Source organism: Nansenia antarctica (assembly GCF_963989245.1).
Source record: "Nansenia antarctica genome assembly, chromosome: 1".
Classification (NCBI taxonomy): Eukaryota; Metazoa; Chordata; class Actinopteri; order Argentiniformes; family Microstomatidae; genus Nansenia; species Nansenia antarctica.
The window spans coordinates 61,306,242-61,322,352 of NC_137674.1; the positions used below are offsets into that span (position 1 = coordinate 61,306,242).

At 42.9% G+C, this 16,111-nt stretch overlaps 1 protein-coding gene across 1 annotated transcript; it reads right to left on the bottom strand.

The window, feature by feature from the left end:
* Window positions 1-1,605: 1,605 nt before the first annotated feature.
* Window positions 1,606-7,494, bottom strand: LOC308174292 (proteasome subunit alpha type-6). The gene is made up of 7 exons (XM_080549367.1): window positions 7,345-7,494; window positions 6,646-6,740; window positions 6,475-6,556; window positions 6,067-6,222; window positions 2,660-2,838; window positions 2,038-2,132; window positions 1,606-1,810 (listed from the first exon to the last, which is right to left on the bottom strand). The coding sequence occupies exons 1-7, from the start codon at window positions 7,418-7,420 to the stop codon at window positions 1,753-1,755; spliced, it is 741 nt and encodes a 246-aa protein (XP_080405493.1). The 5' UTR covers window positions 7,421-7,494; the 3' UTR covers window positions 1,606-1,752.
* Between the last annotated feature and the right edge of the window lie 8,617 nt (window positions 7,495-16,111).

A 16,111-nucleotide genomic window follows, 5' to 3' on the forward strand; every position in this document is an offset into this window, starting at 1 on the left:
GATACCAATCAATCCCAATCGTTTTACAAGTCGTGGTGACAAACAACATGAGTAAAGACAAGCAGGATATGGTTTTATATATGCCATTTAGCTGACACTCTTATCCAAAGCGTCTTACGTTGCAGTGAGTGCATACATTTTTCAATATACAGTGTATGTTATATAAGTTATATACTATTTTATTTCAGTAAATGCATAATTGCTACTTAGGCTTAAGTTTGCAGAAATTATTATTTCCCAGCACTTGTTTCCAATACTGTAAACACATACATGCCATTTTTCTTCAGTAATTCTTTCTCCCAGTTTTTAAAGTTGATTATTGTGAAGCTGCGCTTTTATTAAAGCAATATAGATCATCAAATTAATCCTTGCAACAAAGAACCACATGTAAATGTTTGTTAATTTACATGATATTCAACATGTAGTCAATATGAACCATCTAGAGTTTGGATTTCAGACTAGACTATACACAAGTAATATACATTTCCATGTCTATTCATGAATATTACAAGATACAAAATCAGTAATCATCTAAGAAATGTAAAAAATGCACATTAGCCTATGGTTCTTAGTTGGAAGGGTTCAGATAACACAGTAGCTGTAATGACAGTGTAATCCTATCCTGTAATCATCAACTGGCCCATAGATCCGTACTTTCAGGGGATTTTCCTCAGAGACTGACTCAGCCATATCCAAGGACAATGTCTCTTCATGTGACCTGCATACGTGTGTATGCAGAATGGGACACAGTTGCAAGATCAAGTGTAGAACAATAAAGGTTTTCCGCTTTCCGGGTCTTGACCAGGTCTATCTTGAAAAAGAGATTTTTATCTCAATGAGACCAACTGGGATGAATAAAGCTTAAATGAAAAATCTGTTAAAATAATGTTGGATTATTTAAATCTTAACAGAAATGCTGAGCCATTTTGGATCATTTCTTTTTCCAAGATCCAAACAGATGTTTGACCGCTACATTCCTAGGGCAATACAGCTCAAGCCAAACACTTATCCCTTTGCTCTATAATCTGAGGTGGATGGCTAGAGAATGGAAAGTAAACAGTCAGATGAATACAATGTCAGACGATGAGAGTTTCAATGAGAGACTGTTTACATTTAAAGTGTCACCCTTCAGTGATCCATTTGTCTGAGCAGGTGAATTCAGTCATGTTAACTTGCTGTAAATGGGTTAATGCATATAAATAATGAACAAAGAAGGTAATCAGGTCTCAGGCAGTTTTGATTGAAGTAGTATGGAACCATACCACAACTCTGCAGTAAGCGTGTCATGCGATCAAGTGCACACAGAACCACAACAGGAAGTTAGAGGCAGTCAGAGGTTCTACTCTGCATCTTTTAAAGTCTGTGAAAATTCTCCCAGCCTCTAAATCGGTCTAATAGTATGATCCTCGCATTTAGCTACAGTACATACATGGTAAAGATGAACTAGGTCACAAGGTCTAGTACACAGAATCTAGGCCTCTGAAATATTTCAATAGAAATGAAAAGTATTTTGAAAAGAGAAACAAACATAATGTTGTCAGTTTCATTGGCATTAGGAGAGACCAAACTAAAATAAAGTTGCAACCAAACAGACATTTTACTCCAAAATGTTGTTTAATGGAAGAGGGTAAATATACAGCAAACAAGGGACACATCATTCTTCAACAGGGAACTACATATGCCATCATTCTCTGACTGGATCCTAACACGTGGTGGAGCAGGTCTCTGCGGGCCTCTCCTGGGTCTCTGAGCTCAGTCTCTCTCTGCCAGGGCAACTAGGTGGACGTCAACCTCAGACTCTGTCAGAATCCTGCAGGCAGAAAAGAATAATGTGTTTTCAATGTGCTTTTTATCACTTTATAACAACACTTTATTCTAGGGGACTATCCAATTATAGTGAGTAGGTAATGCAGTTCCCCAATCTAAAATGACACTAGATGAGGCTTTGTGCACAACGTCAAAAGCACCACACAGCTAAACGACAAACTTCTAAATATTTTACATTGTATTATTACACATCAATAATCATTGCTTTACCTGAACATGGGGTCTTTTGTTGTGATGACCCCCACCTCCAGCTCAGAGGGCTTGAAATCAATGGACAGGACTGTTGACAGACAGGTGATGGCGGTCTGAGGAGAAAGAGAGAGGGACGGAGGGAGGGAGGGGGAGATAATGAAGCATATGTAGTCTCATACTGTATTTCTGTAAAGGGAAAAAATATGTTGATATTGGTGTAAAATGGAAAGCAGTAGATGGTTAACAGGATGCCGCCTAAACTTGTGTTCATGTCGCTCTGTTAACTCAAAGTTTTGTTGCTGATAGGAACACCAAAGAAAAAGTCTTAACAACAAAGCTGTAACACAACACCAGTGCTGCTCCTTAGTTTTTTATTGTGAAGTGATGTAGTGTGCAATTTGTTTGTTGAACCCCTGCAAAATGTCTGGCCAACAAACAGGGGAGATGATTTTTCATAGAACTGTGGTGTGCTTAGAATTTGGCAATGTGAAACAAACTGGACCAAATGGAGAAAAAAAAATACAATGTAACAACCAAGTGAACTTTTTTTGGTCCACTGCAGGTGCAAAGATTTCAGGAAGGTTAATTTCACTTTCATTTCTTTGCACTGTATGTTACGCTGATTGGGAGGACTTTGTACCTCAACAGTTTGTGCAAAGGTCCAGTCGAGTTTCTTTTTCACTTTCTTCTCCAGGAAGCTGGTGGCCTCTGTCTGCTTGACCCCAGACGCTGTGGCCTTGAAGCCACAGTAGTAGCCTGCAGGGTCACACTTGTAGACCTGGGGACCACACTCCTCGTCCACCCCGATCACAATCATGCCTGAAGGACAGACGAGACACTGTGTTATTCCAGAGGAAATATATGTACAGACTCGGTATGTATTATATTGACTTCTTTGGCATTTAGCAGACACCTTTATCCAAAGTGAAGTAAGTGAATCATGTATCCATCAGTCATCATAAGAAAAAGTAATCTATGCTATGATTAGGGGCCATTGGCAGTTACAATGCTAGAAGAGTCTGTGCATCACATAAAAACTATGTGAGCCAGCGAGATCACTCCCAATGCCTTAGGTGCAATCTGTGAATCAAATCACAAGTATAAAGGCCTCATCCTCAGCGAATTCATCACGGACAACCAACTGGATATCTTCTGTAATACTGAAACGTGGCATAAACCACTGGAATATTTCTCCCTCAACCAGACTGCACCCCCTGGATACACCTATCTGGAAAAACCACGCCAAGAGTGGTGGAATAGTGACACTACATCGTCAAAACATCAAAACTACCACAATATCTATTCCCTCCTCCTCCTCATTCGAGCACCTCGCCTTCAAACTGTCTGGTCCTAAACCCCAGGTTACTGCTGTCATCTATCGCCCCCCTAAGCCAAACCCGGCATTTCCTTCTGATCTGTCTGAATTTCTAACTCAGCTTTGTGCCATCTCACCATCTATTCTGTTATTAGGCGATTTTAATATCCTCCAACTGCAAAACCTCAACGGAACTCCTGGATATTCTCCACTATTTTAACATTACCCAACACATAGATTTCCCCACCCACAGAAAAGGACACACACTGGACCTGGTCTGCACCTCTGGCATCACCATCAGCAATCTGACCAGCACAGACCTCACTATCTCTGACCATCTGGCCATCACCCTGGGCATAGACATCCCCACCCCTCATGACAAACAGAAATGCACCAAAACATTCCGGAACCTCAAGTCCATTAACCCCTCTTCCTTCTCCTCCATCCTGGCTGACTCCATCTCTGACTCTGCCCTCACTTCAGGCGTCTCCCCCACTGAACTGGTCAACACCTACAATGATGCACTTTCCTCGACCAGGTTGCTCCCACCAAAAGCAAATCTGTCTCCTTCACTTACTCTGCCCCCTGGTACACTGACCAACTCCACCACCTCAAAGCCAAAGGCCGTCAACTTGAACGCCTACAAACTTCACCAACAACAATATAAAAAAGCCCTCAACAGTGCGCGCTCCTCCTACTATTCCTCCATCATCGATTCTGTCTGTAACAACCCCAAAACACCATCAACAAACTCCTCCAGCCCATGGACACTATCTCTAACTCATTCACCACCAGCAAATGCAACCTATTTCTAACATTCTTTCAAACCAAAATTGACACAATACACAACCAGTTGACTGCTGCCTCTCCCACCACCCTCCCTGACCCCCATTCCAACCCCCCACGACCCCCAAGTCATCCTCTTACATCTTTCAGTCCAATCACTGACCCCGTCCTATCCTCCACAGTCACCAGCATGAAGTCCTCAACCTGCGCCTTGGACCCCATTCCCTCCTCCCTAGTCAAGGCCTGTCTCCCCACACTCACCCCACTCATCACAAACATAATTAACTCCTTCCTGTCCACCGGCATTGTCCCCCCCTTCCCTCAAGCTCGCTGCCATTACCCCCATACTTAAAAAACCCGGTCTCAACCCTGACACCCCCAACAACTACCGGCCCATTTCCAATCTCACCTTCCTGTCCAAAATTCTTGAGAAAGTTGGTGCTGCCCAACTCAAATCCCACCTTGATTCCAATAACCTGTATGAACCATTCCAATCTGGCTTCCGTTCCAAACACAGCACTACTAAAAATCACCAACGACAAACTCCTCTCTGCTGACTCTGGCCACCTCACCATCCTCATCCCCCTCGACCTCAGTGCCGCCTTTGACACCATCAACCATTCCATCCTCCTCACCCGTCTCCAACACATTGGCATAACTGGCACCGCCCTCTCCTGGTTCAAGTCCTATTTCTCAGACAGACATCAATACATCTCAATAAATAACTGTAAATCCTCCACTGCTCCAGTCACCGACGGTGTCCCTCAGGGTTCAGTGCTAGGCCCCCTCCTCTTCATCCTGTACATCCTTCCCCTTGGACAGGTCCTCCGCCGCCACAGCCTCCGCTTCCACTGCTATGCCGATGACACCCAACTCTACCTCTCCTCCAAAACCATCTCCCCTAACACCCACTCCACCCTCGCTACCTGCCTCAGCGACATAAAATCATGAATGCAACAGAATTTTCTGAAACTCAACTGCAATAAATCAGAAATCCTCATCATCGGCCCAAAGTCCCTCACCCGTTCCACCCAGACATTCTCACTCAACATCGATGGCTTCACCGTAACCCCCTCCAACCACGTCCGCAACCTCTGCATCATCTTTGACCCCACTCTCGTTCCTTCCTCATGCCAAGCAACCAGGTCACTAAATTTGCTTTTTTCCACCTCAGGAACATTGCCCGCCTCCGACCCTCCCTGTCCTTTTCCGCTGCTGAAACACTCATCCACACCTTCATAACTTCCCGACTCGACTACTGCAACAGCATCCTCTACGGTTTGCCTAATAACATCCTAAACAAATTCCAATACGTCCAGAACTCGTCTGCCCGTCTGCTCACCTCCACTTGGCACCGTGACCACATCACCCCTGTCCTCCAAAACCTACACTGGCTCCCGGTCAAATACAGGATCCAATTCAAAATCCTACTCACCACATACAAAGCCATCAACAATGTGGCCCCCTCCTACCTCGTCCCCCTCCACACCCCCTGCCGTTGCCTCAGGTCTGACGACCAAACCACCCTCAATACCACCAGGATCAAGCTCCGGACCTGGGGTGATAGGGCCTTTTCAGCCACAGCCCCGTCCCTCTGGAACGCCCTCCCCAACCACATCAGACAGGCCAACACCCTCCCAACATTTAAACAGGCCAACACCCTCCCAACATTTAAACAGGCCCTCAATACCCACCTCTTCAAGCTCGCCTTCACCAGTTAACCCTCTACCCCTCCCCTTCCCATATGTCCCCAGCACTACCTTAATTAGGCCCCTATACTTTCTTTTATTTATTGTTTCTTTTTATTATTAGTACTCGATCTTTTCAGTTTGTAAAGTGTTTTTGAGTGTCTATAAAAGCGCTATATAAGTCTAATGTATTATTATTATTATTATTATTATAAAACACACAGGAGTAACGGAACCCATGACTACCCATTGACTTACAGCAGCCGAGCGGCCTCATCTCTGCGTTCTGCGTGTACACCTGAGAGATGTCTGCGATCCTCTTACACAGCATGTCCACTGGGATCTCATAGCCGTACTTGTACTTCCAGTTGGCTGCCTCGTAGCGTGCTCGCTGGACCTGGGACTTACTGTCCGCTAGGGAAGAGAACATCAGAGAGAGAGAGATCCCAGAGAGACGGAGGGAGAAAAAGAGAAAGAGAGAGCAGGGTTGGGACTTGACAGGGTTGCAGTAAATGTAAATCAAATGTTAGGGTGGGGCTTAGGGTGGGCATCAACAAAGCATTTATTGTATTAGTTAAGTTGTATGGAAGTTGTATTGTGGCACAACTATCACGACAGCCTGCCTGTGGGAAACAGAACTCACATGACAGGCTTTGTGTCACTCACCTGTCATTCCAGACATCACACAGCCAATGTTCTCTGTTATTCTGAACAAGTGAGTGACTGTCGATGCATCCAACAGCTTGTCCTAGACAAGGAAACCAGAGAGATTTAGACAATGATATTGTACTAGTCCACATATAGAAACTTTAAAAATGAATGAGTCGGATCACTTACCGGTACTTTTTTCTGAGTGACGACTATCGCACAGTCTTTACCTCTGACTGCTACTGATGTGAGCCCACCTTGGTTTATGGCCTTGAAAGCATATTCTGTCAAAATGTTACACAATAAGGTTAGGTTGTTGACAATACGATGTTGAACTATTGCAGTTATACTGAAAATCACTGCATGCAAAATCAGCCTTTTGCTAGAGCCATGTAAGACAGAGAGCAAAACAATACGACAGAAGACTTTTCTCTCATTCATTCATCAAGTGACACTCTCCTACCCTGTTCTGCGACAGCTAGCACAGCTAACAGAATTCCAATCATACATACATACTTTAACTAACAGCTTTTAGCTCCGCAGTGCCATATTGATTGTCTTTACAGATTGAGTTTCTTGGTTTAAATTTGCCGGGTGTTTAGCTAACGCGTTAGCTACCTTTGAGGGCTGGCTTACTTGATACCAACATGTTATGTGGCAGATAGCATTGTTAAATAATCAACACTTATTTCAAAATGGGAAAGAACATGTCATTCATAAATGTGAATACACTCATTGTCAACATATCTGCAGCTCACAGAGAATGCTAGCTTGTTATCCTAGCCTCGCTAGCAGGCTAGTGCTAGTAGTGACCATCATCATGACAGAGCACTTAGCTACCTAGCCTGTTATTGTGTGAAACATACAAACAAAACGCTCCGTACTAACCGACTTGGTAGAGTCTACCCTCGGGGGAGAAGATAGTGATGTGCCGGTCAAACCCTGCACTTGAGCCGCGGGACATGTTGACTAGTATGCTAGTTTATCCCAATATTAGCTTCTAAACATCAATTTCACTTCATGCAAAAATTGTTTCCACCCGGAAGAAGTACTGCAGAACATGTCAATACCACTTCCGCTGTCAAAGGTTCGGGAGTTGCCATAGTAACGTATACACCCAACAGGATGACACTGGACAGCCATCTCCGAACTCATTCTGTGGTCCACAGCGTTTGAAGTCATCACACTCGAGCCCACTCGATCATTTCAGATGTTTTTTATTCAAACAATGAATGAATTAATCAATCGATCGATCATTCAATTGATCAATTCATGCACAAAACTAGGCGGCCTATGACACATTTTTGGCATTTAGCAGACGCCTTTTTCCAAAGCGTACTTACAATTTGTCTAAGTAAGTGAATCATCTATCCATCAGTCATTGCAACAAAAAGTAATCTATGCTAGGGCCAGGGGCCATTGGCAGTCATAATGCAATTATTATACCTTTTAAATTAATTAATTAATTAATGAATTGTTATTATTTATTGATAATTATTTACAGTAGAGAAACTCTACTACAGGGTGGTAGACTGGGGATAGAGAAGTCTCAGCAGGGACAGTTAGAGTGTAGCCTGACGAGATGGGTCTTTAGTGTATAGCGGAAGATAGGGAGTGACTCTGTAGACCTGCTGACAGTAGTGGGAAGCTCGTTCCACCAGCGAGGCGCCAGGACGGTGAAAAGCTGTGACCGGGCAGCGTGACTGCTGCATCACCATACAGGCGGCGGTGCCAGTCAGCCAGCAGAGGTGGAGCGGAGTGAACGGGCAGATGTTTTAGGGTTGACCATTGCACTTGACACAATCTCCCTGAGGGGGGCGGAGGGCCCTTCAGTCGTCAAGATCCAATTTCCTTGCCTTTCTTCCTTTTTTGGTATTTTTCTCTCTGTGTGCTCCTCTCTCTGTGGAAGAGAGGTGGGGAATAGTTCCTACAAGTCGAGGCATTTTGCTTGAGAGAACTCAGGGAAGCAAGCACTCTACTGCTGAAGGGATTTTTTAAATTTATTTTTATTTTTATTCCCTTTGTTTCATGTCCACAAAACATCTTGATAAGTAATCAATTAAGAAAAGTTTGCCTTTGTGCCAACACCTCTGTTCCTTCCTGGTACTATGACCGATTGTATTTGAGAACACAGAACACATGTGACCATAGTAGGGTTAAGGGTATTTCCCTTTGTCCTACGTTACTGCAAGTAGTGGATCGATTGAATTGCTTCCTCGTACCAGCACATTCAGATAAGATGACTCAGGTACCAGTTTGACAATCAGTGTAAGAAGGACCATAGAATGGCATTAGTTGTAGCTATGTAATAGATAGACTATGAATGAATCAACCTGTGTATTAATCGTGAGTGACTAAAGGAAATACAATAGAACATTTTTGTTTGATGACAGGACATGGTACTCCCCCAATAATGGACATCACTCACAGTCACACGTTATCTTATGCACGCATGCACACACACACACACAGGCACGCACGCACGCACCGACATACACACGCACATGCGCGCGCACACACATACACACACACACACACACACACACACACACACACACACACACACACACACACACCAATTTCTGATATGGCATGATAGCTAAAAGTGTGTTGTAAGACTTTCTACTTGTGACACATTTCTAAAAGCTCACATGAAAAGCTCGTAATTATTCTGAATAGTCATTGTGAAATATTGAACCATGTGGCAGGTGCTTTTCAACAGTCATGTAGTATTTCCATGAATAATCTTGATTATTGCATGCTTATTGTCATCCTCATCATATTGTCGTTGTTGGAACTGTCAGCAGTTGATCGAAAGCAGCATTGTTGAAAGAGAGAACTTGTATTTCAAAAAACATAAATGACCAAAGAAGATTTCATCACTCCAGACTGTCTAATATGGTGAAAAGGCCACATGTCTAAATCGTTTTGTTGCATAACTGGCCTTTGTAAAATACTATGGTAAATGTCAGACAACAGCCTTTTGCCTCACTTTCGATCAACCGCTGACAGTTCCAACAACGACAATATGATGATGATGACAATAAGCATGCAATAATCAAGATTATTCATGGAAATTCGTTGAAAAGCACCTGCCACAGGGTTCAATATTTCACAATGCACACAGACAGTTCTACCCCCCACCCCCATGCATGCCCTCCAATCAAATCTTGTACTTCTCACTATCTTCCCACCTTGACTTCCTTTTTTACTTCTATTCCCCCTCTATCAAAGCTGTGTTTTCTCTGTAGTCCCACTCTTGGAGACCACCACCCCTGTTCCCCATTCAGAGAGACATGGGACAGTCCAATGCCCCCCCCCCTCCCCCACACACACCTGCAATCCCCATTCCCTATAGAAAAATGTGGGACAGTCTGATACCTCTCTCTATCTTCTCTTCTTTCTGTCCCCCCCCCCCCCACGTCTGTTCTCTTTATCATCTAGTCTCTATCTAACAGAGACCAGTATTTTCTCTGTAGGCCTACCCTTTGGTAAGAAAGACCCCCACCCCCGTTCCCCATGCAGAAAGATGTGGGACAGTCTGATACCTCTCACTCTCTTCCCCCCTTCCTGTCTTCTTTCTCAGTTCTGTTCACTCTCAATCAAAGGTGTATTTTAGGCATACCTTATCAGTAAACCCCCCCCCCCCCCCCCCCCTAGTGGGACAGACCACTGCTGATGTGCTGGGGGATCACCACTTGCAGTATACATCATTTTTCACACAGCACCGCCACAGTCTGTGCTCATATTTTCCAAACACACCACACTTCAGACTGAAGCAACATGGGAAAATTGTGAGAATATCTGTATGACACAACTCTCCTTTGAAACTTGAGAGATCTGAGCTCATTCACTCAAGACAGTTGACACATTTCTATTGTCTGAACTATAGTCTTTTCTGTCAGATTGTCTGTCACACATGATAATTGATAAATAATAATAATAATAATAATAACTTTTATTTGTATAGCGCTTTTCCTGCAAACATTGCAGCTCAATGTGCTCCAATCATTCTATAATCATAATTTAATTATTTTGCAATTTAAAGGCAATTAAAAGGATGGGTTTTTAGTCTTGACTTGAACATATTTGCTGAGGTTGCATCCCTAATGTAAACTGGCAGTGCATTCCACAATTTGGGTGCATAAAATGAGAATGCAGCCTCACCAAATCTCTTCTTTTGTACATGTGGTACACAGAGAAAACCAGCGTAAGAAGACCTGAGAGCTCTATTGGGCTGATATGCTAGCAAAAGGTCTTTCAGATATTCTAGTGCCCTGCCAGTGAGAGCTTTATAAACAAGCAGAAGGATCTTGAAATCTATTCTGAACTTAACAGGAAGCCAGTGTAGAGTCTATATGAGCTCTTCTGCTTGTTTTGGTTAAATCTCTTGCTGCTGCATTTTGGACTAATTGCAGCTGGCCAATAGCTTTCTTCTGAAGACCAGAAAGGAGACTGTAGTCCAAACGGGTAATAACAAAAGCATGCATTAACACTTCTGCATCAGCTTGCCGGAGAACATGTCTAACTTTTGCAATATTCTGTAGATGATAAAAAGCATTTCTAGTGATAGATTTGATGTGAGGCTCAAAGCTTAAGTCAGAATCTATAATCACACCTAGATTCTTAGCTTCATGTTTGCAGTTTGAAAGCAAGGTTCCCATGGTATTCGACAATTTGTCTTTTGTGTTTTGGTCCGATGAGAATCTCAGTTTTGTCCTGATTTAGTTGTAGAACATTTTGGGACATCCAAAGTTTTAAATCTCGGAGACAATTCTCTAGCAAGCTGAGTGCATGGGAATTATCAGGCAATACTGATATGTACAGCTGAGTATCATCAGTATAACTATGAAAAAGTACACCATGTTTTCTGATGATTCCACTTAATGGGATCATGTACAGGGAGAAGAGCAAGGGACCAAAAATAGACCTCTGAGGGATCCCACATGTCAACATGATCAAAAACAGAGTCTCCCAGGACAACAGAGAAATGCCTACCAGCTAGATAAGATTTAAACCACTCTAATACAAGTCCTGAGAGACCAACACAGTTTTCTAAACAATGTATTAGAATACTGTGATCTACTGTATCAAAAGCAGCACTCAACTGATACACCACCAGCATCTATGATAAGTCTGAGATAATACAAAAGTAATTCATGTATTATGTCACAACAGACCTGTTTAATACAGTAACACATTAAATAAAGTAAAAAATATAGAAGTAATGTATTAGAACTGATTAGGCTACTCAAATACGCATAAATACATTGTTATTGGGTTATTCTTGTGCATTATCACAGCAAAAGCAAAGACTAAGCCAGTTGAAGAAATCTGATAATTGAGGTACTTTCTTAGTAGAATCTTGAGTTAGAATCTAACGTTGTGTATGTTTGTGCTGTACGTGAACACACTATTTCGAAGAAACTTTGACCACAGCTGGAGCTTCTGAGAATACCCTTTCTAAACTGCATAGATAAAACGTGATGCAATCAAGAAGTCCAACTGATGTGAGATGAATTTTCACAGTAGTCCTACTGTACTTTTTACGGTTTTTAAATCAGGCACTTCAGTACTTTTGTCAGAGTGCCCTGTAGTTTGTCAACCAGTTCCATCTAAAATGACAGATTTACTCAATATCAGCAACTTTAGAGAGAGCAAATAAGGCAAGTTGGTTACTTATCACATCATAAGCTAAACTAAAACTTAATGATTGTCTTGCAATCTAAAAAGGTGTGAGAGAAACCTTTCTGTTGCTGTTTTGGTAGTCGACCGGCACTGCCTGCATGAAATCCCCTGTTTGCCTATCCCCCGCTCTGAGAGAGTAGAGTTGTGGGCGTTAGGAGCTCAGTTTCTTCCTGTGACCCAGCAGCAACCAAACCCCTACTACCCACATCGAGCCTACTACTACCCACATGGATCTGTGACCTCAGTATCACTTCACACCCTCGAAACTCAGAGGTGCTGTAAAGGGTTGGATGTGTGCTACACAGACATAACACTCAGACTGTGGGATGGTGCGGTCAGGATGGGGAGCCTGAATGCACCTACCCAGGGACTTCACATGGCTCAGTTTAATATGTACGGTATGCAGAGTGCATTCAGGAGAGGGGACACTTTAGGCTGGGAATCAAACAATTGCAAACAGTGGATTTCTAGGATAACTTAAACATACAGAATATAATATACTGTAGATTAGAATTATTGTTGTGCAGAGAGAAAGCTGGTTTATGAAATGCTATCGGACTCACACTGAATCGTTTGGTTGAGGACATGAATCCTCATTCTGTGCAATAAGATTCATGTTTTTTGTGTTATTCTGGAATCCTGCAATCGGCAACAAATTGAATCCTTGGCCTTAGCGTTGTTGGAGTGTAAATTATATGTACGTATGTCAAACTATAGTAATGAACACAGATATCGTTCACTATACAAGACACCTGCCATGCAAACAGTTCAATTGGATGCACCTTATTGACACAGAGGTAGGTAGCATAGCATATTGTTCCATGGGGCCAGATGGTGTGTCGTTGGTAGGCATGGGACATTGTGGCCAGAGGATATGTGATACAAGGATATGAGTCTAGTGTTCTCTGAGCTGCTGTGATGTCAGCTAGGTCAACATTCTCTGTTACCCTTCTGTCCACACAGGTTCACTCATTTGGGGCCCATATAAGGTAGTCTCTTACATAGAGGTGTCAGGTCACTTTCCTGCTATGGCTGAATTTCCTTTGAAGCAAGCTATCTGTTGTTACAGTCAATATCAGCTAATATGAGGTGTCAAAATCTTTCCTGAGAACAAGGATGTTGATTCTTGTTCAAACAGGATGGAAGATACCTGTCTAAAACATGAATTTTTCAGAGATTACCATGGAGATGGACACCGCAGGAAGCCATACAAAATATATTATATCAAGATCCATCCAGGGGAGGCTGGAGGAGGTAAAAATCAGAAGATGGACTAATTTTGATACCATTTGTCATTCCATTCCATGCATTACAATGAGCCTGTCCGCTGATGTCCACCTGTCTGCAAATAACCCTATAATATTTGGGACATAATCCAATGGGAGTTTAGGAATACTGCATCTTGTGATTTTATGGTGTGCTATACATTTTCACACTGTTTACTTAAACTTTAGTTGGTATCTCAAAAACATCAAAGAGAAGGCACAATAGCAATGCTGTAAATTATTGTGAGTTATGAAGTACACACTGAGTAAAACACTCTGACATTGAAATGTTGAACTTTATCGAACCTGATTGGAAAGGGACAAGTTCATGCCTTTCATGTGAACCTATGGCCTTTCATTACCTTTCAATATGTAAAGTGTGAGTTCCTAACACTGTTGCCATCTCCCCTGCCTCCCACTGCTCCTCTTTCAAAAAGAAAACCAATTTAAGGAATTAATGAGTAAAATAAATAGGTGGTGAGTAAAAGTTGACAAGGGCTTTCTTTTATGTGCGTGTGAGTTTGAGATGCAATGTTTAGTCTGTGTGTGAATGAGCCGTGCTGTGTGTCAACTGACAGGTGTATGGGTGGAACAATAGGCCAGCTCCGAGGGGGATATCCGTGGTTTTTACCCCACATATCCTACCATAAATGTCACAATAAAGCTTTAAATAACTGGCGCTAGGTTGAATAGATTGAAAAAGCCCCCACACAGACATACACACGCAGACAGACAGAGAACGTCCAGGGAGGCTATACTTATTCACAATGAACTAACTAAGGTCAACACTTGAAAGGACCTGTAATAACACAGTGAATGCAAATATGTCAAAGCCCCACCATCCTGGACATCAATGCACTGGGCGAGATTAGTACCTCACATCCTCCTCCATATTTCCCTGTGTGTTATGAATGAATGAATGAATGGTCTTTATTGTCATTGCTATAGTACAGGTACCAAACAACGAAACTTGGGAGGGGTGGCTCCCCTGGTGCTAGGAAAGAAAAAAACTAAAAAAACAAGAAGGGAAAGGAGCTGGTTTACATAAATAAAGGCTATGTACACTATCCACTATACTATACTGTACAGATAAAACGACTAGGGTTGTCATTGTCATATTGCACATAGTGTTATTGCACATTCATTTAAAGTGTCGCAGTTTGCAGGCTTGAAATGTACACATTTGTGCCTCAGCACTACACCTGATTTTTCAATCCAGCAGCTGCCATCAATCCGTCCAGACTGTCCAGGGCCCAGAACCTAGGTCTTTGCTGTGTTCAGGGCCTGGATGGCCCTGGGGTAGAAGCTGAGCTTCAGTCTGTTTGTCCTTGCGGCCATGGTCCTGTACTGCCTTTTCGAGGGCAGCCGGGCAAAGTGTTCGTACCCAGGGTGGGATGGGTCTCTGGATGTTATATCACACACTGTACGCTCAATGGGTTAAATATGAAAACCAGAGGCTATACATAGAAAACTGCACATTTGCATGAAATACTATAAATTGAATTCAAACAGACAAAGGACCTGCATGTTACTGTAACATAATGCAATGCAAGGTATAGGATTCGGAGGAGGCTGCTGGAGGTAGAAACCGTAGGACAGGCGGCTCGTCGTAATGCATGGAATGGGATGAGGAATGGAATCCCGCTATCAAACGCGTGCACAATGAGCCTGTCGTCTGATTTCCACCTCCACTGGTTACAAAATCAAGTCCTTTCGTAACAAAAACAACCTACAACCTACAACATCTCGCACTAAGCCACCTCTAACCCTCCTAGTTAGGTCATGTGACAGACCACTGAAGGAAGTCAACAGCATGAATGTCACTGTACCACAGGGCAACAGGAAACCCCAAACCCCTCTTCTCCTTTTTTCTAACTCTTCTGTAGGGTGAGAACGACAGAGAGAGGGGAAGCACAGCCCAACCCTGGAGAGTAAGTATACTGTAGGTCGCAGAGTCTCAGGTGTATTCAGACGTATTCAGACAGGTCCTGATAGTCAGGTTCTACAGGTGAGCTGTCTTGTGGGTTCTACAGGCTGAGCTCTGCCTCCTCTGTATCCTGAGTCCTCGCTGTATCGCAGCTTATCGTCATGATGGCGTCATAGTAGTCATACCATAACACTCATCTGATAGACATCCACACCAGATGCTTCAGGTTGTAGTCACCCTTCATGACAACGAGATGACTCCTCACCCGGAGGGTCTGTGATGCTAAAGTTCTCGAAGATCTGTGATAATGGTTTCATTGCTCAACCCTGTGCTCCAACTAGAGAAAAATAATGACACACAACAAAGATACTGGAATGGAATGGAATGGAATGGACTTTATTTGTCATTGCTACAGTACAGGTACCAAACAACGAAATTTAGGAGGGGTGGCTCCCCTGGTGTTAGGAAAGGGGAACTTTATTTTTATTTTTTAGAAAAAGCATAAAAGCATAAAATCACAAGAAGGTAAGGAGCTGGTTTACATCAATAAAGGCTATGTACACAATCCACTGTACTATACTGCACAGATAGTCAACTAGGGTTGTCATATTGCACAAAAGTATTTTTTCACGTTATTTTAAAGTGTCACAGTTTGCAGGCTTGAAAATGTACATGTTTGTGCCTCAGCACTAGCTGCCATACAATCCGTCCGGACTGTCCTGGGCCCAGAACTTAGGCCTTTTCTGTGTTCAGGGCCTTGACGGCCCTGTGGTAG

What these genes read in the sequence shown, in the direction of transcription:
- LOC308174292 (XM_080549367.1), bottom strand. Translation starts at nt 7,420, where the DNA reads ATGTCCCGCGGCTCAAGTGCAGGGTTTGACCGGCACATCACTATCTTC. An exon ending in GGGTAGACTCTACCAAGTCG is followed by an intron (nt 6,741 to 7,344) that starts GTTAGTACGGAG and finishes ACATTTTGACAG; the next exon opens with AATATGCTTTCAAGGCCATA. An exon ending in TCACTCAGAAAAAAGTACCG is followed by an intron (nt 6,557 to 6,645) that starts GTAAGTGATCCG and finishes TTCCTTGTCTAG; the next exon opens with GACAAGCTGTTGGATGCATC.